The 27,051-nt window shown below is 40.4% G+C and overlaps 1 protein-coding gene across 1 annotated transcript in view; it reads left to right on the forward strand.

Annotated features, from left to right (window-relative positions):
• LOC126484007 (uncharacterized) overlaps window positions 1-27,051 on the forward strand; it is an 88,916-nt gene that overhangs the window by 49,803 nt on the left and 12,062 nt on the right. Inside the window, exons 3-6 of the mRNA XM_050107326.1 lie at window positions 11,979-12,276; window positions 14,389-14,578; window positions 16,654-16,763; window positions 25,889-26,202. Of these exons, the coding sequence (XP_049963283.1) occupies window positions 11,979-12,276; window positions 14,389-14,578; window positions 16,654-16,763; window positions 25,889-26,202 (912 nt within the window). The remainder of the gene's footprint in view (window positions 1-11,978; window positions 12,277-14,388; window positions 14,579-16,653; window positions 16,764-25,888; window positions 26,203-27,051) is intronic.

Consider the following 27,051-nt stretch of genomic DNA (forward strand, 5'->3'; position numbering starts at 1 on the left):
TATTTTATTTTAACTATTCACTTTACTCAAAGATGTTTTACTTTGTAAAGAACTTAACAGGCACTTGGTTTGTCACATGCAACTGAAATCTTTACGGCATCACGCAGCCATCGTGGATATGTTTACCAACACACTGACTTCCCTGCATCCTTTAGTGGATAGATCAGTGTGCAACATATTCCCCGCAGTCATGAGTGGCATTGCCGTGTAATGGGGGCATGTCAGTTCATGGTATCACATAAGTCAATGTCACATCTCTCCCATGAGTCCTTGCACTGAATGAGAAAGCAGTAACATAGTGCCATGCATCAGTACTTATGAATAATAAAAAAAGAAAAACAGGCAGTCATATAATATTAAAACAAAACCTGCACTACCCATGCCATCGAATATGTGAGTACTAATAACACACAAAATAGCTTGAAACAGTACAAAGATTGATTTTAATACACGGTCACAGGGAGGGTTCTCAACAAGTCTATTACACACTACCACTTATAGTATAATAAAATAATGGAATAGATGATAATAAAATGCGTGGCTTTTTAAAATGTATTGAATTAATGAGATTACTTTTTCGGCGTGAATGACAAGCACAATAAGCTGAGCTATGCCTGGAAATAAGTCCGTATTAGTTCATATTATTTTGCAGGGCGGAGTAGTTTCTTTCTCCGCTGTAGATTTGTGCTTACCATTCTTTATAATACTGCGTTTGGTCGCCGCGTTCACCTTTGAAGTCTTGACCGTGTTCCTATTAAGCTTATCGGATCTTCGTAATTTTCCAAAGTACACAGGTGGGCTTCAGTTATTGTAATTATTGTACTATTTGAAATAACAACTCACACGACCTTTCTGTTAATAAAACAATACTGTATTTTTCTAAACGATGCACATATGAAATCCACACTCCTCACTTATTCATAGCGACCCCAAAATGGCGGTCTACAATTACTCGCTAAAAAATTGACGTGCTTCTCACTCTTTCACTAGCTGAGCGCGAATCCCTCCTTCCTCCTACCGGTACCAGAAAAAATCCTCCTGTTTATTAACAACTGAAAGTCAAAAAATACATGACGGTAGGCATAGGCTCTATGATGGGCTACCGCTTCATCTTGTCTCTTTGCCTTTAAGGAAGACGAAAACATAAAGGAAATGCAAAAGGTTTATCACACACTGGGAGGATTCTCGAGCAGTCTTATTACACTCTCATTTATGAGAACATTAAACATAAAGAGATTCACCACAAATTTTAAAATGTTCTCACAAGTTTTTCTTGTTCTTCGATAAACGAAATTGTTTTATATTTTGTGCATGATGGATTGTGAAACACTTCTCTCCATTCAGATATTCTAATAACACTGTATTTGGGTGAATAACACTTGCAATATGAAATGGTCCCAGATAATAATGGCAGAATTTCTTTATTTCATACCTTACTTTCGATGAGTTTGTGTGATACCTAATCAGTACATAGTCATTTGATTTGTAGATAGTTGGCCAAACTAATTTATCACGTACTAGATTCCTAACCAATACTTTATTCTTCATTTACCCTAATGCCATTTGACTTTCTTCTTATGATATCTGTTGGCGATCATGGCAATTAATAATTTCTCCAAAAATGTTGTCGAGCTTATTGCCGAGTAAAACAGTACACGGTGGAGCTCCAATGCTTTCGTGAGTGAAACTATTAATGGCACCTTCAAAGCTCATTGGTTTTTGTATTCAGTTTTGATGACTGATGATGCTGAATGATAGGTTGAAATTAAGGTATGTTGAACTTGTTCTTGGATGAACACATTCCGATTGTTTAATCAAAATCATGATATGTTGTTTATGAGAAGGCATTCTTCCTTGGACTTCTTAGTGACAAATTTGTTATTTGCCTTTTGTAGTGGAAAGAATCGAATGAACTTGAAGAACGGTTCTACAAAAATCAGAATCTATGAAAAGTTCACTTTAGAGTCTGGAAGTGGTCCAAACGATTCCAGTGCTACAATTTCATCTGTTGACTGAGGAACTGTGCATTAGCCCTGTGTGCTGTGTCATAGATATTTTTGTGCACTTGCAGAAATCACATTTTTTTAAGATCTCCCAGACTTTTTGTGTTTAAACAACCTGTTCTCGTAATTTTTATATGCACTTCTTTGGAACAAAATGTTGGTATGACCGAAGTGGATAAACTTGATTAAATTTTCCGCTTGATGGTTAGGGAGATATATTTCCAGTGATTGTGCATTGAGTTTAGAACCTTAACACAAAATATCATTATGAACAAGGTAATAACTTCTAATCTTTTCTTCATTTTTATCTTGGCATTTTGACTTGATCTGTAATTTGCCTTCTACTCCTTTTATGAAGTTAATTGCAACTTGGGCTTTCTGTGTAGATGTCCTCCAGGTTGGATGGAAGAGGGGTACTACATCTGGCACATGATTAGACTTGACAGTAAATATTTAATTTCAGAGTCGAACTTTTGCAGTGCTAGTGCCCATTTAGAAATGTGGTTGTGCGTAAGATTTTATTTCTGCACAAATGCCAAGGTCTTATGATCTCTCCTAGACTTGAAATCTCTCAAAACCCCTCATTTTGCTAATTCTTCTGTTTCTGTTATGCTGTACTCCCTCTTCCATGAAATAACTACTCGACTTGCAAAAGCACTTGCATGCTGTTCTTTCTTTCTGTTTATGATGGTTAACTGGTATAGATGAGCTCTGATGCTGTATTCAGTGGAGTCAGTTCCAAGATAAAAGTGTTTATACATATTGAGATGTAATAATGATTTGGTTAATAATTGCTCTTAGATCTCACCAAATTCTTTCTGCTGAGGAATTGCCACATCCAAGTTAACAAGCTGTAATCATGCTGATGGTATTAAACTATGTTCTTAGACAAATCAGTGATAAAAATTGCAGAATCTGAGAAATGCCTGCAGTCGTTCTGTACATGTGGGTGCTGGAAGATCTCTAAAAGCTGCTAATTTTTTCAGATGCAACTTGACTCCTTATGGTGATATATAGTGTAAATATTGAATACTTGTCTTTGCAGATTCCACCTTTTTCAGATCAAGAGTGATTCTTGAATTTTACATATTTCCTCCTAAGTATCCAGTTGCTCTTCCCATGACTTTGAGGCTGTTAAAATGTTGTCCAAGTAACACACCATCTGCTGCAACAGATGATCTCTAAAACATTATCTGAGGTATGTGGGAAGGCTACGTTAGAAATGTTGAGTGCAAAACACATGTGCTTGAAGTGATAGCACTATCTTCTGTGGGGAAATGATGTGTTTTCTCTGCTAGTATTTTCTGAGACTGCTAAGGTGCTTTGTACTGTTGAACTGTTGTAAAATCTCTTCAGTACTTTTAGGTTTGTAACATTGTGGTATAACAACTTATTAATTACTTGTGCATCCAGTCTAACAGAACCACCTATCATGGTCGCTGCATGTATGGTATTACTATACTCATTATCCAGCTGCTCAATTATATCTTTATGTAACAACCTCTGAATTTCTTTTTCGCAACTCCTGTTTTGGAAAGCAGAACAGGATATAATTTCATCCAAAAAGGTTCATGAGGTTTTGACTGTCATCTGACATTTGCGTCTCTTGGTTAATCTAGGCTTCTCTAAGAAGAAATTGGTGTACATTTGCAAAACTTCATATTGCTCTTCCATTTGAGATTCCAGCAAGCCAGTTAAGCAGCCTATCTTCTCCTGGACATGTTCTGAACATCACTTTTCCTTACTTCATCCACATGTGTAGATAGTGGATTTTCTACATAAAGTGGTTCCTTGATGTCATAATCAATGGTCTTTTTAATGATTCATAGTGTAGCATCAGCAGCTTCATCATTACTATTAATAAATCCACTAAAACTAACTCACAGATCCGCTATACTTTGTACTATTAAACATTCCTCTCAGAATCTATTTCACACTTTCTCTCAGCCAACCAAAATACATTCTTACATAAGAAGTCAATGGTTAAGCCACTTGCCTCAAAATATTCACTAGGCAATTGAAATTGGAGAAGAGAATGTCTCACTATAGCATGGCTCTGGTTTCCAATAATAGTAACTATATGCACACTGTTTACAGAGAAAACCAATATTTTGGTAATTACTTTAAGTTGCTCAAAACGATTCTTCACTTAGCTGCCATTTTGCCCTCAGAATTGAGTAAAGCTGGAATCTACTTACCACAAACATTAACTTCAACAACAGACAGTAATGTTTTGTCAGTATGATAACCCAATCCATAATGTTGTTCTGTAGTATTGGAATTATTCCCTTCTGAAATGTAAGTTTAGCTTACCAATGTGTGCTGATTTTGTCGATGCCTGTTATCTCTATCTGGGAGAGGCGAATGTCCTGAAATCTTCTATCTTGCACTGCCTGTTGGTTCTGACTTTCAAAATCAGTTTCCCTCCTCTTGTTGTTTGTAAAATGATCATTATTACACACATAATTCTGTGAGTGGTAATTTCTTCATGTTTCATTGTATCTCAGTCAATTACTGCTTTGATGATTCTACGGCAATTGCACCAAATTATCTTGCTGAAGTGCATCATGTTATTGAAAATGTTCATTGCGACAAGTTGTGTTTTGTTCAGACTCATTTAGCGCTCCCTCAATGTCAGTCTCTTTTAAATGGTCAACAACTCATAATAGTGTGATGAAATTGTCAAATATTTGTGAAGCTGTCTGTCTTTATACTTTCCGTGGCAAATGTTTTATCAAAATTATAATCAGATCATCATTGCTGATGGGGTTATCCAGATAACTATTTCAGTCCTAGTATTTCTGAAGGAATTTGACCCTTCATTGCAATTGTAGTTGTGCATTCAAAATAATTTTTCTTTGATCTCCCACTGTTTTTCTCGTTACCGATATCTGTGCAAGAAAGCATTTTCGGAGTCTGCAAATACAGTGTATTCATCAGCCATACAGTTTCCCCACTTTCTAGCAGCTGCACTGTTGTGCCATGCATAAAAACCAATTTTTTCCGACTCATTCTGAATTCATAAGAAGGCAAATCAAAATTGTTTCATGAAATCAACTGGATGTAATTGTTTGTGTGAGTTGAATTCTTTAAATTGCCTTTGACTGAGCTTGTTATCAATGATAGTTTCATGCAACAGCCCACATCACAATTTTATTGCATTAACGTTTCTGCTTTTCGTCGAATTAAGTACATATCAAATGGCGTGTTGTAATTTTTTACATTTTTTGTTATTTTTTCTTCCAATTCCTTTACTTTTGATTGTAAATCAAAGTAGTGTTGTTGCACACAAGATATGCTTGAATGACAGAATTTTTATTTTGTTCGCACACATTTTGTGCACAAACTACTTCGTTATTCACTACCACCCTGTCCATTAGAGCTTGTTTCGCAGTTTTATGTTGTGAGTTTACTTGGGCCTGTGTTTGGTCACATTCTGTGATATTGTTCCTTAACCTCACACTTGCATCAGATTATTGCATGTTGAATGATTCGCTGTATTCCATCCTACATTTATTGAACTGATTTTTCATGTCATTAAAAATGTCAATTCCCTTTTGGTCCAACATTTTGTGAATTTCACCCTTGAGCTACTTTATCTCCACCCTCAGTTTTCAATCATTATTATTTAACTTTTGAATATCTGCCTTCAGGTCTCGATTCAACTTGAAGTGTACTCAAGCTAGTGTACGGTGTTTATGTGTAACATTTAGTGCTACACACAAGTGAAGGATTCCATGCAATAACATCTCTGAGACATCCTATGATCTGTGTTTATTCTTTGTTTTCCAACTGTATTATTTATTCTGTTGTTTGTTTGCTCTGTCACTCAAATGTCATTTTGTTTTACGGGTTATTCTTAAAATAATAAAAAGAGTTTTGCTAACCTGCAACAGTTGGTGACCTCGGCATGATGTTTGACGGTCACCGGAGTTCGATTTGACACACATTTGCGCCCTGTACCGTGCCGCATTGCAAAAAGTATAGTCACGTCAACCGCGTCGCGCATCTTCTGCACTCCACGGCAGCCGCGTCGCGCATCTATTGCCTACTGATTCTGCAATGTTACTATGATGGTAGATCAAGTTCTTGCACCACTAGCAGATGCACCTGCTGATGCAATTATAAACCATGTCACAGTAAAACCACTGCCGTTCTGAGAGCAAATTTGTATGCTATGGTTTGCGCAGTTGGAAAGCCAATTTTTCCTAGCACAAGTCACTGGAGACCATACAAAATATAATTATGTTGTGGCAGCACTCAGCGAAGAAATGGCACTGGGGGTGCAGGATATTCTACCTTCACCACCAAGTGTGGACCAATATTCGGCAATTAAGAGCGCCCTAATCACACGACTTTTGCAGTCTGAGGAGAAAAGGCTGGAAAAACGCCTTCATATTGAAGAGTTGGGCCATCGCCTGCCGATAGAATATCTGAAATGTATCCATCTGTTTGCGTTGCAACAGCTGGTCCACAACTGCAGACGGACAGCAGTTTTGCTGCACTACAAGCTCAGGTCACTGAACTTTCCACACAAGACACTGCACTGTGAACTCAGAACAACAGTCGCTGGTCTCGTCGCTGCCACTCTCCCAGCAAATGCAGTCACTCACCTTCGGCTACGAAAGTATGTTGGTACTACTGATGATTTGGGTCTGAGGCATGAAAGTGTAGCCCACCTTGTGAGCAGGGAAATGCAACAGGAGCTCAGTGATGATGGCCACTGATGCCCCGAACGGCAGCCGTCGATTGTGTATCACAGACCAAGGTACGAAATTACAGTTCCTAGTAGACACAGGTGCAGATGTATCGCTTTACCCATCTGCCCGTTTGCCACCTCATAGGTGTGATGGTTACCACTTTTTTGCAGCCAATGGTTCTACAATGGCTACTTATGGTTGTACCACATTAGTGTTAGACCTAGGCCTATGACGCATGCTTGAGTGGCAGTTTGTTGTGGCAGACACCGCACTTCCTATACTGGGGGCTGATTTACAATCTTCTTATGGACTTGTGCCTGACCTCTGGCATTGACACCTGCTGGACACTGCTAGCATCAGAGTGATAATTGGAAATTCTCTGTTTATTGAACTTCTGAAACAGTTTCCCAAGATCACGTGTCAAGCTCCCACGCTAGCTCCCTTGCAGCACTCCACAGTGCACTACATTTTGACCACGTCGTTTAACATCACAGAAATTGAAAGTGGTTAAACAGGAATTCGTATCCATGCTCACACAGGGATCTGTTGTCTGTCAAGTAGTAGTTGGCCATCCCCCCTCCATGTGATACCAAAAAAGAACAATGGATGGCGTCCTTGCGGAGACGATAGACAGCTGAATGCAAGAACGATTCCAGACCGGTACCCTATGCCAGTGGCACCAGACGGTGTTTCTGAGACTGCTCTATGCACATCTTTTGGGTTGTTTGAGTTTACTCCCGTGCCTTTCATGCTATGTAATGCTGGGCAGACATTACAGAGATTTATGGATGAGGTCTCACGTGACTTGGATTATTGCTATGTATACATAGACGATGTTTTGGCCATGTTGTGCTCAGAAGCTGAACATCTGTCACACCTACGACAACTCTTTACTCGTCTACATGACCATGGCCTCATTATTAATCCGTCCAAATGCATATTTGGGGCTGCAGAAGTTCAATTTCTTGGCAGTATCATTAATGCTCAAGGGATTTGGCCATCAAAAGAGATGGTAGACACAATACTTGGTTTTCCAGGACCTACTACAATCAAGGAACTTCTATCATTGTTTCGTCCTTAACCACGCCCACCTAGCTGCACCACTGAACAAATTAATATGAGGCAAGCTGAGACCAAAGGATAAACTTCAGTGGAGTCTAGAATCTGAAACGGCATTTCCTGATTTGAAGACTGCCATTGCTGAAGCAGCACTCTTGGCGCACCCAGTGCCTCAGGTGCAACTTGGTCTGAAGGTTGATGCATCCACCTCCTCAATCGGTGCTGCACTACAACAATGCATGGATGGACACTGGCACTCATTAGCCTACTTCAGCAAAAAGTTGTCACTTTCACAGCAAAATTGGTCAACATATGACCGTGAGCTGTATGCTGCCTATGCATCAGTCAAGAAGTTCTGACACATGTTAGAGGGACAGTAGTTTGGTATGTTTTGGTAACGGATCACAAGCCACTAATATATGCTTTCTGACAGCACCCAGCTAAAGCTTCACCACAACAGCTTCAACATCTTGATTTCATTGATCGATTTACTATTAGCATCATTCAGGTCGAAGGCGAACTGAATATGCTAGCTGACATGCTCTTGCTTTATTTCTGAAGCAATTGACTTTGAAGCTCTCGCGTCGGCACAACAATTGGACGATGAATTACGTGATTTGTTGACGCAGCCGTCGGGCATACAACTCCGCTACATCATGCTACCGTCAGCTGTTGAGCAATTTTGTGACGTTGTCAATTACAGACCCTGGCCATTCGTTACTGCAAACTTCCGGCAACAGGCTATTTTCTCATTGTACGACATGTGGAACCCAGGTGTTAGAACCACAGCAAACATGGTGAAGTGAGTGTTCGTCTGGCTGCATATGGGTAGAGATTGTAAGCAATTTGTACGACAGTGCATGGCTTGTCAATGCAATAAAATTAGCAGACCTATCAGATCACCGCTTCGCAGCTTCATCCCTCCAAATCTACAGTTTGAACACGTACATTTAGATCTCATAGGACCTTTACCGCTGTTGGAACGGTACAGTTACTGTCTCACAGCTGTAGTCCATTATACATGCTGGCCTGGAGTATTTCTGGTAAATGATATAACTGCTGAATCTGTTGCGACCACATTCTTTCGTGGGTGGATTGCCCGTTTCCACATACCCCTGCAGATCACAACTGACCAGGGGAGACAATTTGAATCCTATCTCTTCATAGCACTTGCTGTCTTACTTGGCATGAAGCGAATCAGGACCAGAGCGTATCACCCAGTGGCAAACAGTTCAGTTGAGCATGTGCACCGCCAGCTCAAAGCACCGCTGCAATGCCATAATTCACAATGGTACCTATCATTCTCTTACATCTAAATGCATCTGTGAAAGAAGACCTCCAAGCAACTACAGCGGAGCTCATATATGGTCAACCTATATGCCTTCCTGGTGAGTTCTTCACCATGTACAAGATGAATCCATTGACCTGTCAGAGTTTGTGAATAAGCTGCGCACACAGATGTGATAGCTATGTCCGGTGGTGCGGAGGGATCAGCCGAACCATCGCCCGTTCATGTTCGACGAGCTACATGATTGCCACTATGTTTTTATTTGCGATAACGTGATGCGCAAGCCGCTGCAGCCACCCTATGATGGACCATACTGTGTAGTTTGCCATTGACATAACGGACACACCAATGGTCATCAATGTTGATAGACATAAGCCAGCCTTTTGTGTAAGTACCACAGATCATGACCCAGCTGCACCCACCACAGACATGACAAGTACATCTACTATCTCACCATGCACTGTGAAGCAGCTGCAACAGTCATCAGAGTCCACCACCAGTACATGACCTGTTGCCCGGCCATTGAAGTCCACCACCAGGAAACCAGCAGTAACTAGTATGCAACCTGTTATCACCGGGTCCGGACGACGCGTCAGGTTCAACAAGAAGTATCAGTGACACTAGGGGGGAGTAGTGAAGTGTACACAAGCTACTGTACAGTGTGTATGTGTAAAATTTAGTGCTATGCACTAGTGAAAGATTCCATGCAACAACATCTCTGACACAGCGTATGATATATACTTATTCTTGTTTTTCCAGCTACATTATTTATTCTGTTGTTCGTTTTCACTGTCATTAGAATGTCATTTCATGTTACGGGTTATTCCTGAAGTAATGAAAAGAGTTTTGCTAACCTGCAACAAACTTTTGATTATCTGCCCTCAGTTTTTTATTATTATGAAACAACTTTAGAATATCTTAATAATAAGAAACAGTACAGATCACAAGAAACTAATTACTTTTAATTGTGTTAACTGGTCTTGGTCTATGAGGTCATTTTCAGACCAAAGGCTTCAGATGATGTGACTAGCTGATTCAAGGCGCTGCTGTGTAGTAACTACGTGTGTGTCTCACACACTGCTAATTATCTTCCTTCAATTTTTTATTCATATCTCTAAAAAATTGTTGTACCTTCTTTTCCTACATTATCAACATGATAGTTGTCTGTTCTTGTTACGGGTTATTCCTGAAGTAATGAAAAGAGTTTTGCTATTCAGTGTGTATGCTCAAACTTACCTCTTCATTTTCAGTTGGTTCTATAGTTCAGTTTCTGCTAACCATTCCTGATCATTAATAATATTCCTGATTTGACATTGTTGTTACTTGAAAGATTGAGGCACCATTGAAAATTTCAAATTCTTTCACCGTATATTGATACTGGCAATCGGTCTTTGGATCTGAAGATTGTTCCAAGATGTTACGTCATCGTTAGTGGTCTCCATATACAACACTACCATTGGTGTAACTAATTAAAGGCTCTGTTATGATACTCCTCTTCACCTCCAAATATCCAATTATATGCTTTCTTTTCTTAGTAATTTTAGGAATGTGGACTATGAAGGGTTCAGCTGATAATATTTAATAGCAGATCGATATTGTATGATTTGTTAAAGTAATTATTATTCATTCCAAACCAATTGCAACTACACGTCTCAGGAGTCCTCATTTAGCAAGCAAGGATTCCAACTTCCCACTGGCTACTTGACTTACTGTGCCAAATGCACACACAGCATGACGACAACAATAGCAATTCAGAATACATTGTCAGTGGGCAAAGAGTAATTATAACTACTGTAGATGGCTTAACTAGCTGTAGCTGCATCAATCAGTATGCAGTAACACTAATCAGTAACCTTACGAAAAAAAAGTCAAAAAGTAGCAAATATTTCGATGTCTGAGAATATGTGATCCTAAAAACTGATTTAAAATGATTAAGTATCCTGATTGTATAAATGTGGTTTGTATTGCCTAATGTGCAGTAATTTGGAAGTTATTTTAATTCACACTTTTCAGTTTTACATAACCATAAAATAAATACTACTACAATATCACTCCAAAAATAGTAGGATAGCGTTACTTAATATTTAAAAAAGATGTGTGAATTACTCAGCAGTTTAAGGAAGTACATTGACTGAATTATGAAAATTACTTTAGTGTTAATTTTCATGTTTTGGAATAAAGACACCCACTGAAGATGTTGGTTTGGGGAATTAAATAAGAGGAACCCACAATCCCATATTATTATGTTTGCATAGACTATATAAAATTATTGGTAATAAAATCATTTCTGTTGTTAGGCTGTGTCATATTGGTCTTCAAACTTCTTCAATGGTAGACTTTTTGTTCAATCTCGTCAGAGGGACTGATACATTGAACATTGAAAATGTTTGAATGACGATGTTGACAGAAGCTCACAGACATATTTATAATATTAGCTTATATGAATAATTTTTCAATCCCTAGTATGAATACAAATCCACTTACAGAGTATACATAGAACCATGAAAGAGGGCAGAGGATTTGGGCACTTGTTACATAAAGCGAGTTGATTGTAGTTGATATGGTATTGTTGGTGGTGGCAAATGATGCTCACTATGTAACAAGTCAGTGGTATTTTTGTCTGTGAGAGCACTTGCCACTCAGTGAACTGAAATTTGTTATGGTTTAGGAAATGCCTTCGCAATGTTTCCAATCAGAGCTCCACATAAGAATCTCATAGCAGCATATCAATATTTTTTATTATGTGCAGCAATTGTTACTGTGTGTTAGTTTTCAATCTGTCATCTACCAGTTTGCTTATTATTGAATAAATGCCAGAAAGGCAAAGGCTATTGACTGTTGACTGTACTCGTATTAATTATGACCACCTTTAGACTAACTGAATGAATGTCAGTGGTATATCATTAAGTAGTTCAGTCTTTTCCATAGAAAACTGATGATGGAGATTCGGGAAATGACGAACCCACAGACCTATATTACGCAGTCGACAGACGCCTCAGCCAGCAGCAGCTACCCCACCCTCCACCTGCACCGTCAGCAGCCTCTGGTGAAGAACCTGCGGTGGCAGCAGCACCACTCCAGCAAGTGGTGCCCCTGCCTCCCCCACCTCCACCTCCCCCACCTCGCCCTACGCCACTGGCAAGGAGGCTCGAAATATTGAGCACACCATCAGAACCTTTTGATCTGAGAATGAGCCCTGGAGTGCTTGAGCGCTTGCCACCAGAGGGTAAGTCAGCAGACTTTCTTCAAAACATTCCTTAAAATAGCACGAGAGGAAATTGTGCCGCTGTGTTAATTTGCTAATAAGAAAGCTGCATCTATTGTTTGTATGTAGGAGCTGCTTAATAAAACAACTCTATGGAAACTACATAGATAATGAATTACCTTATTTTCAAGTTACTTCAAGAAATATGTGGTAGTTTTTGAATTGTGAGTGTATATTGTTGAGATTGCTAGGTGGCTGACTGTGATTAGAGTGTTTCATTGTCATGCAGGAAAATAACACTTATTTACAACTCTCATATCATTGTGTGCTGCTTATTTACTACTGTGTATTTATGTATGTTAAAAGATGTGAAAGAGTTTCTGGAATTGGTATGTTGGTAGTTGTGGACTAATTGCTAGTGGGCATTTTTTATTTGTCATTTCAGTGCTACTAGCAGAAAGCATATAGATATAGATTCTGCACAGAATAATGTGGCCAGTAGATGTGCAGACAGCAGGGCGCGTGTGGGAGAGAGGTAGTGGCGGGAGCTGCTGGCAGGTGCTGTTAGGGAAACTCCAAGCACTGGAGGGGAAGCACCATTCTAAACTGAAGCCTACATTCAAATCTTTTGTAAATATTAAGTGGGGCCATTCCATGCCCACACTTCGATTGTGACTATTCAGAAAGATCTGTCACCTCTGCTTTGGTTAGTATCTAAAAAGAATTCCATTGAAAATGCAGCGATTTATTTTCGCTTGGCTTGTTAACCATTTGTAACTTTCAGAGAAGTGTCACAAGTGGCTAATTTTGAGTAAAACCTACACATTTCTCTTGTTGCCGTATTAAAATTTGCTTCTTTTGCCAAAACACAGCGGAGCTTACACAGTCTCACCTCACTAACATGCTGTGCAGACGCAACTGTGAGGGAATTCTGAAACAGTGGGTATGAAGTTTATTAAGTGTGGAATTAAGGAAAAGTAAAATGCATAGCATCTTATTTCATCAGCTATTGTTGGCCCTTAAAAATTATACTCAGTCATTGAAAAAGTCTATAGTTAGTGAAATAACACGGTAGATAATGAAGTTTTGCATAGTAACCATACAGCAAAATACTCTCCTCTTTATGTGCTATCGTTTATCAAAATCTCATTTCGATATCTCAAAGTGTTTATGAAATGTGAGGAATATTGTTGATATTTCACTCTGGCTTTATTGCTGGTGTGATGCGATCACAAATGAGTGTGCTAAGTTAGATCAGTTTTCTCAAGATTGATGACAGTGACCTACTCCCACATCTAAAGAAAAATTCAATAGGTTAGCTCAATTTCATAGGTAGCCACATATTATATAATATGCATCAAACGCAATGTCGTAGCAACCCATACTTTTCATTGAAAACTTTTTCAAATTTCGCACAATGTTTTACTTCCATGTAAATATCAAAATAACTATGACCATTAACAAAATGATGGGCACATCATAATGAACCTGACATATAAAGCTACAAGTTAAGCAAAAATAATTTTTTACCAAATAGTTTCAGTAAAATCATTTCAGAAAGATTGCAGGGCATGTGCCTTGATTCTATCACCGACTGGCCCAGCACTTTGGTAAAAGTCATACAAGCATTGTCACTGAGACCATGGTTGCCCCTTTACTTTCACTTCTGATAGAAACGTTGCACTCATTTGTCAAGTCATCCAGACTAACATGTGTAACAGATAAAGAATGGCATTGCATCTAATGTCAGTTTATCACAACAAATGTGAAAACACTCAGACTTTATATGTGTGTAGGGTGAAAGCTGGGAAAGAACAAAATTATAGCATTTTATTTGTAATATTGTGAGATCACACGCATAGCAGCTCAAAGCATCCCCATCAGATGTTGTAGCAGCTACACAAATAAATCATGCATTTTTTCATATTGGTGTCCTGTGAGGCTACAAAAGAATGAGCTTTGGCTCACATGATCCCCCTGATCCAGCTGGATTAAAGATTAAAATTAATCTAACAGTGTAATGACATGAATTATAATCCAGTTTACTTTGTTTTATAGAAAACTCTCAAGTACAGATATGGGCAGAAATCATAGTGATATTTTTGGATTATTTGCAGTCATTTTTTCTTACAGTTCTCCTTGCTGTCTTTTCATATCTTGATGATATGTCACTATGGAGTGTGGGAAATGCTTGTAAGCGTTGGGCTCATCTCGTCCAGACCCACGTGAGCAATGAACAATGGCGACAGTACACAATGCAGCGCTGGCCTCTCTTCAAACCTCTATTTATTGTTCAGAACTGGTTCAAAGTTTATTCTAAACTGTAAGTACGCCATGTAATTTACATTACACACATTGCTGCTGTGAACCTATAAATCCTACTTACACATTTATTCATTATATACAAATCATTAAAAGCATTTTTAGCCTTCAGTTCATTTGTAACTACACCATACAACCAACTGTAAAAATTTAAAATGTGTTCACTTGTGATACATTTAAAATGTTTACTTGTGAGTGTGCGTGCTCTCACACGTCTGCATGCTGATGTATGTGCTCTTATCTAAGCGTGTGCATTCATGCATTCATGCACGTGCATGCCCTTGTGTGTGAACATGTATCAGGTGCTTGATTTGTGATGATATGCACTGGTACCCCATGCCAGTACATTTGATGAAAAAAATCGGAACCACAGATTTTGAGATGTGGGATGACAATGATGTACAATGAAAACCTTTCAAAGCATTGGTCAGTTTTATAAAATGTAAATTAAAATATATAAGTTTTTCCCCTTTTCAACAGCTTATAGTGATCATGTGTGTGTGTTTGCCTTACTGTAAATTCTTTTTTGTAACAAATCATAAACTGAGTAATAATATTTTATTTAATGAATAAAACATGTGATAAAAGATTGTTGGTGCGCATGGGAATTTTATTTTTTACCACTGCAAATGTTATATTTTAAGAAGTCTAAATTTCCAAAACAGCACACAGGTCTTCCAAAACAGCACTCAGAAGGTCACAGTAGTTGGAACCTCTTTCTTTTCTATGAATCAAGCTTTGCTTATACCCATGAATTGTGTGCATCAGTTCATTCATCACCTCTGGCATGTCATATGTAATCTTCACCAACTACTGGCACAGCTCAGAAGAAATTGTTCGATTTTCCATTTATGTGTGCAGGTCTGTCTGACAAACCAAATTTGTCCCTGTACTTTGTAGTGTCCAACAGCTCAAATTCATTTGCGTTGGAATCATGTAGTGGGCTTGAGTGGAGTTGGCAGATTATATCAATAATGATGCTTGCACTTGAACTTCGATTGTGAAGCTGTCTGTGACAAAGATTTCAGACATGCTGATTCTGCATCCTGTTTAGCACAGTGCAGTGCCATTCTATAATTCACCCTGCATACATAGTGGCAGAACCCTTTGCATCCAGCTCACGTTAATACAGCCTCCCAGTATGCTTTAGAACTTCATTGGTGACATATTGCTTTCCATTATTTGGGTGATTCCCATAGCTCACCAGGCTTTTACTATTATTGATGTACATTTTTATTGCCACTTTCTCCCCCTTGCTGCACACCCCACTTAACTTTCCGTCTTGGCCTTTTTATTATTGTTTTCTGTATTTGCTGTACAGGTTTTTGCTGTGCTATCCATTTCTCACTTTCTGTGACTACTCTCTCCATTCCTTGTTTTATCCATTGAGCTATTTCTGTTCTTAGTTCTATGTCACCCATTATTCCCGTCCTCTTGTACAAGTAGAGAACTTTTCTAGTATAGCTCTTTTCTGACAAAACTGTTTTAAAACTCTTTTTAATTCCAAGTACTGGGGAAACTTAATATTTTAACAGGTTTAGCTTAGCTTATCCTATATATTTGTGGATGGGTGCTAATAATATAAGTTTTTGATGGACATAATCTTTCTGTCATTCGCTATAATGTCTTATTTTTCAGTATGCAATTTCAGTTTGATTTTGACTGTGTGTCCCAAGCACCAGAGGTTAAAGCTCTGTAGCACTTAAATAAAATGATCCTGTCATTTGTATCTTAGTATTCTCCTTATCACTGTGCAAAATTGTACAGATTTCACTATATTTATCCCCCAACACTTCATGACTTCTTCGTACATAGCTGCTGGAAGCTGACTTTAACTTTATGTGTGGTCATATGCTTCATGTCACATTTTTATTCTTTCAGTCTCAGTTTTTATATATTCTTCACAGTTGGGCATGATTTAGTTGCTTTGGTGAGGGTGGCATCATTAAAACCTGATACTGTCGATGAAAACAACAGTGTTCAGTTGTTACTAAGAGTGCCCACTCATAATTCATTAAAATATATTAAGGTTGCATTAACTTACATGTAATATACAAGCACTGTATCCTGTTTCAGCACAGAGAGCTGTGCTTGCAAGCTATGTCTTCAACATATGGCACTACAGCTGCAACCACCTGGAGAAGAGAATTCTTGGAGGAGAAACAGGCTCAGAAATGAACTTAAGAGTAAGTTTTGTTAACAAGAGTCAGTTAAGTAGTTTAAAATCTGAATTAGTATGTCCATACCTGTGGTGAAATAGTTTACATTGTGTATGTCATAAAAAAAAGGGTGAAGAACTACATTACAGCATCTGTGAAAAGCAGAAATAACACACAGCATTGCACCATCCCTATCAAGGCGAGCCCCAACCCTAAATAATGCTGTGGTTAACATATATTTTGCAACCAGTAAATACAGGAGAGTGGAAAAAGGAAAATGGGGTGTTAGGTCTCTCCTAGCAAGACGGCAGCATTTTGTAAAGCACTTTGAATGAGTGCAGTGTACCACAGTGTTTGGTGCCTGTGAACAAACATGGTGTGTCAACCTAACCAGCAAGCAGATCCCGAAAGCATTGCCAGGAACAAACATGGAAGTAAGAGAGCATGGGGAAATAAAACCACAAAATGCAAGTGACGGTGACAAAGTAAACATGAATCTGGTGAGTGCTAGCATATGAGTGATTTGTGACTCTGCATGACCAAACCAGGAATGTTATGATTCTAGAGGCACTGCCCAATGTACTTGACACACTGCTCAATTGCAAACAATCCCTCAATTGGCATGCCTGGATCTGGCAGGGATACCAAATCTCTCCCTCTTCAAGAGGCTTGTTTGGGCAAAAGTGCCAAAGCCCGTGCCGAAGCCGTCAAGCCGAGGGTCAAGGGGTGATGAAGATCTCCGCCAGAGATTCTGCTTAGGCAGTGTACACTGGCATGTCAAGGGTGATGCTAGGAATGGTGCTGGGCTGATCCTCCACCTGAGGCTGGTGGTTGAGGAGATTAGGATTTGGGGTGGGGGGCAAGCTCTGCCAGTTGCTGCAATGATAAAGGCAGATACTCCACCTCCATCAGATCTTCCCCAGGCAAACATTCCTCCTGGGCGGATTTCGCTGGGTGAGGGTGCAAATGAAATAGTGAGTGGTGCAACAGGTGGTGGGAACATTGGGGGGTGCTGCTCGGTGCTTGGAGCGAGACGTGGTTGGTCCCTCTCACCTGCACGGATGTAGCCTGTGTGACTGAGACGTGGCATCCATCACTCGGTGTGACACAGACGTAGCTGGTTAATGTGGCATGTTAGGCACTGCGGAGCCACTGCCACAATATAAAGTTATCCCCTCGTATTTCCCACCAGATTCTGTGCAACCACCCCAGTGTCTGCCCGAATGTGTATGACCAGACGGCAGAACCTTTCTGAAACCGTGGCATAGTTCTTGGGTTAAGAGCACGCTGTGCCACTTGCAATAGGTCGCAGAGACTACAAGGTTCATGGCCATGCAGTACCTCAGCCAGACTGTGCCTGTTGATTAGAAATACTCAGTTAGACTTAATAAAAAAAATGACTGTTTTTTTCAGTTGTGATTTAAATGTCCTGACCAATCACTTGACCTTGATCTCTTCAGCACATGCTGGATGGAATAGTGCAATGATCAGTCACTGAATACCAATTCAGCACCAGAACGTTCCAAATTCCTCTGACACAATCTGGCGACCATTGTCTGAGACCAGGGTGCACGGTGCACATTAATTAGTGAAAATAGCAGCTAAGGGCAAAACTGTAGCATGCAGTGTCATGGAGGACAACTTGGCAATACAGGGGAAATCAGATAAGGCACCTACCACCAATAACGACATAACCCCTAAGAAGAGCCAAAATCCATGCGCACCCAATCCCATGGGTGTTATGGCACGGGCCACATAGATAATTTATGTGGTGTGCTGTCATGATTGTGGACACATGCTGAATGGGATCACATAACATGCTTGATGGCAGAATTAATTGCTCTCCAGTAGATATGTTCTGAGCCAACACTTTCATTCTGGACATGGCCCAGTGAGATGCATGCAACATCTACAGAATGTTACTAAAATGTAGACTTTCACGGCCGGAAATATCATGTCCATTATAATTATCCGGGCTGTTATGCCGTGGTCGGTTGATAAATTCGGTGTTGATTCCCAATGTTTCGTCTCCGACTGCGGGAGACATCTTCAAGGGGGTCCGTAGCTCGATGGAAGGTCCAACACACCCACTGGCTCGCTACTGACTGCAGCTAAATTCCGTGTCTGTGCGCTCCCGCGCCGCGGCGCGACGTCACGTGTTTTGAAAACGTCAGTGCAATTGGCTGCTGTCCATCGCCGTCGATCGCCATTGCCATGGTAGTTTGGGCCACTCAGTATACCGCAAACCCACGCACACGGACCGTTATTTGTACTGGGATTCGAACCACCACCCACAACAGAAGCGGGGTGTTATCAAGACGTTAGCGGACAGAGCTAGAAATATTTGTGAACCTGAGTTGCTCGACGATGAGATGGAACATCTCCACAATGCACTAATGAAGAAAGTATATTCGTCCGCCGAAATAAAACGTGCATTGAGGCAGCCACGCAGAAATCATATTGACGTAGAAGCTACTGCAAAATCTAAGGTTTTCCTGCTGTTTGTTAAAAATGTAACGGAAAGAATAGGGAGGATCTTGACGAAGCAGAATATTACCGTAATTTACAAGCCCACCAGGAAGATACAGGAATACCTTAAGCCTGCCAAGGACGCTCGCAAACCATTGGGAAAAGCTAGAGTGTATAGGATCCCATGCAGCTGTGGTGATGTTTATGTGGGTACCACTAAAAGAACTGTTTCTAACGTTTGGAAGAGCACAAAGGAAATTGTAGAAGAGGAGAAACGGAACGATCAGCTGTTGCGGAGCATGCTTTCCAGCCAGGGAACCACAATATTCGTTTCGAGGATACGCAAGTACTAGCAGCCACAAGTGGATATTACGAAAGGCTCTACAGGGAGGCAATCGAAATCACTAAACACCCAAATAATTTCAACCGAAAGGAGGAGGGTGTGAAATTAAACGGTATATGGATGCCGGTGTTAAAGAAGAGGTGTACCACCCGTCCACTACTGGGTGATGGCAACGGCGATCGACGGCGACGGACAGCGGCCAATTGCACTGACGTTTTCAAAACACGTAACGTCACACCGTGGCGCGGGAGCGCGCGGACATGGAATTTAGCGGCAGTCAGTAGCGAGCCAGTGGGTGTATTGGCCCTTCCATCGAGCTACGGACCCCCTTGAAGATGTCTCCCGCAGTCGGAGACGAAACATTGGCAATCAACACCGAATTCATCAACCGACCATGGCATAACAGCCCGGATAATTATAATGGACATCTACAGAATGTGTTTGCGGAAAGGGAAGGGATAGTAGCATATGGGTGGGGAGAGAAACGAATGATGTGTGGTGGAGTGTGCAGGGGCTAGACTGCCAACAGGTGCAGCATCAGGTGGTTGTGGGGCAGGGAGGTGGTGAAAAACAGGAGCAGAAAAGGAGAGGAGCGGGTTTAGATTGGCAGGTGGGTTGGCAGAGGGCTGCAAATAAACAGGGTGGGAGGTGATAATGGGGAGGAGATGATAGGACAGAGGGGGTCGAAACTGTTGGGTGGAGGATGTGGGGACATTATGTCACCATAGGTTTAGGCTGGGTTAGTTACAGGAGTGGAGAAAGCATTGTAAGGGTAACTTCCATCTGCACAGTTCAGAAAAGCTGTTGGTGGAGGGAAGGATCCAGATGGCTTGGATAGTGAAGCAGCCATTGAAATCAAGTGTGTTATGTCCAGCTGTATGTAGTGCCTCTGGGTGGTCGACTTTGTTCTTGGCTGCAGTTTGGAGACTTTGTTCTTGGCTGCAGTTTGGCAGTGGCTGTTCGTCCTGGAGGAAATTTGGTTGATAGCATACCAATATGCTTCTTTCTTCCCCAACTCCCTGCCCCACAATGTCCTGACGCTGCACCTGTTGGCAGTCTAGACTGTGCACACTCCACCATACACTGTTCGTCTTTCTCCCCACCTGTACACTACTATCCCTTCCCCTTCCCCTTCCCCTTCCCCTTCCCCTTCTGCTTCCCCTTCCCCTCCCCCTCCCGATTGATGCTTGAATCCCACATGATGTTGCATTCCAGCTTGAGATACTGGAGTTGGAAGTTGTGTGTGTGTGTGTGTGTGTGTGATACTGGAGTTGGAAGTTGTGTGTGTGTGTGTGTGTGTGTGTGTGTGTGTGTGTGTGTCGCTCTCTCTTTTACTGATGAAGGCTGTGACCGAAAGCTTTATGTGAGTGGCTTTTAATTGTGCCTGTCTGCAGCTTGATGTGTCTTCTTTGCGGTAAGTAGCAATCTGCCTTTTCCTGCATCGTTGGTATTCCTACTTGAAGTTTCTATCTGTATTTCTGTGAGACACAGTGGTGCTGATGCTGTATTGGCATACATCAGTGTCAAAGTCTATAGGCTTACCAGGGGTGAACGTGGCCAGACACGGAGGGGAGGTATTGCATCAATTTCTGGAATGCCAACTATGTGCTTCAAACCACTCAGACTTCACTGTTTCTTACAAAGCTGAACTTTACTCCTTTCGTACAAAGCTGATTTGGTGGTTGACAAAGGTGAGCAACCTGTGGAATGAATTTTACATCGTAATTTACCTTTCCTAACAAAAACTGCAACTACCTAATATTCTTATGAACTCATAGTTTGTTGATTGCTGCAACATGCTCTGTCATTGGCACTACACTATCCTTACTTAAGACATGCCCTGAGTATGGCACTCTAGGAACAAAAAGCTACGTTTCTCAAGCTTGCTACACAGCCTATTGTCGGACAGTCACTGAAAAACTGCCTGCAAATTTTGCAAATGCTGTTGTCTGGTGGAGCCATTATATCAGCTGTCACCCAAATAGTTGGTGTAGCACAGAGTGTTAGTAATAAATTGCTCAAGAAAACACTGGAGTATTCCTGGAACTGACACTACCCCTAATTGCAACCAGTTCAAATGATACATCCCAAAAAGAGTGTTTAATACTAACATCTGCTGAGACTCAGCGTCCAGTGGCAACTGCAAGTATGCATCTTTGAGGTCAATTTTTTTTCTTTTTTTTCTTTCTTTTTTTTTTCTTTTTCTTTTTAAATTGGCTGCCAGCCAACTTAACCAATAACTCCTTGGGTTGCGGTATGGGAGATACATCTATTTCACTTTGTGCATAGATCATGTGCTTGAAATCAACAAAAGATCTAACATCACTATTGGGTTTCTGTATTACGATCCTGGTTGTGGTCCAATGGCTTGATGAAACTCGGGATGCCGTTCCTAGATCATCCTTACCAAATAGTTGACCGAATGACTGCAGCAATGCCTCTTGGTTTTGAAATGGCCCTACCTGTGAAAGCAGGTTCACTGTTCTGACTTCTTCAAATCATAAAATAGGGAAAGCATCAAGTCCAAAAATATTTTCTGACAGCTATTAATTTGCCACCAAAAGCGTGAGCTGGCTTTCTACAGTTTTGGGTTGGGCTGTGATTAGTAATTGGCCCTGCAAGGCTGTCTGCTGCCCAATGTAAGCTACTACTTGACACTGAGAGCATTGCAACAGATTGGGAGCCCCATCTGGTGAAAACTATCCAAATTGATTAGTCTGGGTGAGGCCCCGGTGTCTAATTGAAACCTCTTGCAACTGCTTCCAAGTGTACCATAATTCGGTATGGGTGATGGCCTGCTGATGCGCTTGGGGACTCTATTGTGAACACAGGGATGGCCACTGCTCCATCTGCTGATGTTTCCCACACAAAACTGCTAAGGCCCTGACATACGGCAGGCTCGACAAGTTGCAAAGAGTGGGGCATTGTCGCTTCTTTTGTAATGGTCAGCAGTGCAGACAAGACTGCCACACATGCGGGGTTAAGTAATACACTGTGAAAATACGGTGCTCTGCACTTGCTGTGAACACAGTGGAAGATCCACATGCAGCAGTAAGAGATAGTGGTCCTGTGTGATCCCCACTTTTGTAGCAGACCTGCACCAGGATGCCTGGGTATCTGTCCCAGTACCATGCATCCGCTGCTTCAATGATGTGTTCATCTAAGCCTGAATAGCCTCCGATGGGGACACGTCCCACTGGTGTGACTTATCAGGTTTTGTTCTCTGCCAATTGAACACACGTTGTGCTGCAGCAATCAACTCCACTGACTGCAATTTGTGCTACTGAATGCACTAATGCTTTAGTCTGTACAGCCCTGCCTGGCACCAGCTGCACCACAGCATTGTGAATTAGGGTGTCTGCGTAAGAACTGTTACAGTTTACACTGAAAATGACATCTCTCTGACAACCCCTGTAAGTTGACTATCTGTACTGCTTAGAACTGTCTGAGATGCTTGGAATAGTGATTAAATTTCAAGTGGACATCTACCATGTGCATTTGCTGACCAAAGTAGTGCATTAGCAATTGGCACAACTTTGAAAATTCTATCTGGCCTGGGTCTGTAAGAGGCCACAAATTTCTGCACTACCTCCGACTACTCCTACATTACAGCAGCAGAGGACTCTTAGGTACAGGTTCAGTGATTGATGCAGTACAACTTAAAGTGGCATAAACAGGAGTAATTTTTCCACCTTTCTGTGGTCTTATCAAAACCTGCAAATGAAGCTGGCAGCAGCGGGCTTTGCACCACCTCACTCATGTCACTGGCAGTCTCCTCCTGCAGCTGCGCTTGGTGCCTCCAACCGACACCCCCGGGATAACAAGGCCGTCCAGCAGTGTTAGTGACGTCACACTAAGCGGCCCATAGCCGACGCAGCAGTCCACGCACACCTCCGTACAGACGCGCCTGATGCTAACGATTTTCTGTCCGTCATACAGAAAGGAGCGAACGATAATTCGAACCAAAGACCAAATTATATATATTCTTGTAAACAGCATAAATGTTCATAACGAAATACCGATTACATATACGGGCAGGAATAGGTTCTAGAACTCCTCTGAAAAGTGTATATCTTCAGTACCAGAATGAACATCAGATTGTCGGGTTTTCTAAATAGAAAAGCACTTTGTTAGTAACAGACAGCAATAATGAGACTTGCAGTTGGTGATTTCTACGTGGAAAAGCTGTAGAGGGATTGAAAATGGTAAGTAAAGAGAGCCTCAGCCTTTTGCTCACATTCTTACATGTAATGCACTTGGTTGTTTTTCATTTCCTTACCTTTCATAACATTTTTAATATTGTTTCAAGAAGTGTATCTTCAATAGCAGAGTGAACTTCAAATTGTCAGGCTTTTCTTAAAGGAAAGAGCAGTCCCTTAGTATCACAGTGCAAGACAGAATCTTGTGTTCAGTGATGTCTATGTTAAAAGGAGAATATTTGATATCTATGTTTTGTTTCCATTCTTTATTACTGGGGATACACTTGCAAAAATTCTTGAAAAGAGCTGTCACCATGAACATATGAGTAAATTCACAATAGTCATGTGTTTTATGAGATAAAGCGAACTCTTGTTACCTTATTGTAAACGAAAGTTGTGAGGGTTTTGCTATGTATGACAGTGTTTAAGATAATTTACTTTCAGTGTAATAGCTTGAAAATGTTAATTCCTGCTGTCAGTTGGCATTTGTCACCACCTGTATGCGAGTTTTAAAGCTAAATAATGTTCTGACAATTATAAAATAGTGGCAAAGTTCCTCAATCGATTGAACTTATTCCTGCCCGTATATGTAATCGGTATTTCGTTATGAACCTTTATGCTGTTTACAAGAATATATATAATTTGGTCTTTGGTTCGAATTATAGTTCGCTCCTTTCTGTATGACGGACAGAAGATCGTTAGCATCAGGCGCGTCTGTACGGAGGTGTGCGTGGACTGCTGCGTCGGCTATGGGCCGCTTAGTGTGACGTCACTAACACTGCTGGACGGCCTTGTTATCCCGGGGGTGTCGCTCCAACACTCCAAAAACGCTGGGTGCATGATGGCCACAATAAACAACACTTAACATGAAAACTAATGTACATGTGAGAGCGAGTTCTCATCGCAACTGTTATTTCTCACATTTTGTAAATCACTTGAAATGAGCATGGTGTGCCACTGTGCGTGGCGTCCATGAACAAACACCAAGTGTGAATCTACTTGAGTCAGGGACAAAAGTGGAAGTAAGAGAGGATGACAGCTTGGAGAAGTAACAACACACAATGCAGTGAGCATGATCAAATAAATATGGAACAGGTGAGCACTAGCATACGACTGACTGTGGACTCTGCATGGCTGAACCAAGAAAGTTATGTTTGCGTGATGTCCTCACCACTTCCCATCACTATGGAAGATACAAGATTATAAGTACTGTTCCAGTCCTCAAGCTTTCTGTGACTGCTGGGATCAACAAATCAGCAGCTCCACTTCACATTCTTGGATCTCCCATGATCAACATCTACATCCATATCCATACTCCGCAAGCCACCTGACGGTCTGTGGTGGAGGGTACCTTGAGTACTTTGCTGTAATGAGGAATAATATGACAATTCTTCTGAGATGGATGTGGTTCTGTCATCTCACTTACACTTCACAGAAAACTGTTCACAATCTAACTGAATGTGGTAGAAAAATTCACAGATCAACTAAAGAAATTCAACTATGTTTGTGATGTATACCATATTTGGGCAGGAAAGTAACAGTATAACCATTTTGCTGCATATTACTCTGTTGGTTTAGAAGAATTAGGCATCCAAATTATTGAGGTATTATCAAAAAAATATTTATTGAGCTAAAACCAATTGCAGAAACCAGTCCTTTTTGCAGGAAAGAAGATAGCTGAAACTTGCCAACACATAAGACTATATGAATGATAAGGAAAAAGGGCACTTCGTAAACATTTCAAGTTCTTCTAGCACCTTAAATGTCTCTAAGAAAGATAATTTTTCTGGTTTTGATATATACAGCACTTGACAAAAGATCATTTGTAGTATGCAAAAACTGACACGTGACATGGTGATATCAGACTGAAAATACAAAGCATGTGGCTTCTGGAAATTCCAGTCTATGAAATTTTTGGTACAAGATAGATGTGCCAGCCTCTTACTTATTGACACTGATGCATCATTTGAGTCCGATTGTGATTTTACCACTTGAGGTTATCAAGTTGTATTTACAGTGTCAGTAGTCAATCACAGTCAACGCATAAATAATGGTTTCTTGAATTATTAATTGCTATAATTTGTCTCAGATGTTTCTGTATTACATACAGATGAAATATAACTCTTTTGTTGTGGTTTCAGGTTTGAGAACAGATCCTCCTGAAGGCATTGAGGCCATACCATTGGATCAGAAATGTTGTCATTGGCAGGCTACAATTACTGGCCCTGTAGGCAGCCCCTACGAAGGAGGCCTCTTTTACTTGTACCTCCAGGTACCTTACAGTTATCCCATGTGTCCACCTGTAGTGCGTTTTCTCACAAAGATATTTCATCCAAATGTTTCTCGGCATGGTGATGTTGGCATCGACTCAATTCAGCACAACTGGAGCTTGGCACTGACCATATCAAAGGTTCTGATATCAGTGCAGAGTCTTCTCACAGATCCATATTGCCAAGTGAGTAGTATATTTATTTTAAATTAAGTAAAAAATGGTTTTCATTACTAATGATCTGCTGTGCTTACTTTATGTAGTATATTTGAAATTAAAGTTACAGCAGATGTGGAACAACAGTGTGTGTGGTGTGTGTGTGTGTGTGTGTGTGTGTGTGTGTGTGTGTGAGAGAGAGAGAGAGAGAGAGAGAGAGAGAGAGAGAGTGAGTGAGTGAGTGAGTGAGTGGGGGTGGTGTGGTGTTTGAAATATATGCATGAGATGAAACAGAAATTGTGCATTCAAAACTGGATGCATAGGACATTGTAAAATCAAAAGTATAGATTCTAATATTGGATTTATGAATGTGAAGTTGCAATGATAAACAGTGAAAACAAATTGGGTTGATGACAGGGATATTTTGAACATCTGAATAGAACTGAATTTATTGTTGTAGAGGCCTCAGATGTCATTTCATACATTACAAGATCAGTACATTTATGGTAATAACATATACATATAAACAGAATAGGTATTAATTTTTGTGACATCGCATATGACAATATATTACTATTACAATATTTTTAACATTAAAAATAAAGTATGCATTATGTTACTGTACACTGATGTTTACATCCTAATCCTACTAGTATTATAATGAAAATGTTACAGTCACATTATTTTCTTGGTCTCAATTAAAAATACATCAATTTCATAAGGGCACAATTCCAATAGAAATTCTTTGATTTTTCATTTAAACTGTTGGATCTGGCAGTTCCATAAAACACTGAGGTATTGATTTGTTTACAAAACACTTTTTCAGTTTTTATAGTTACAGTTGAATGTACAAGATAATTAAATAACTTTTGTTTGTTT

The sequence above is a fragment of the Schistocerca serialis genome, chromosome 6, assembly GCF_023864345.2.
Source record: "Schistocerca serialis cubense isolate TAMUIC-IGC-003099 chromosome 6, iqSchSeri2.2, whole genome shotgun sequence".
Classification (NCBI taxonomy): domain Eukaryota; kingdom Metazoa; phylum Arthropoda; class Insecta; order Orthoptera; family Acrididae; genus Schistocerca; species Schistocerca serialis.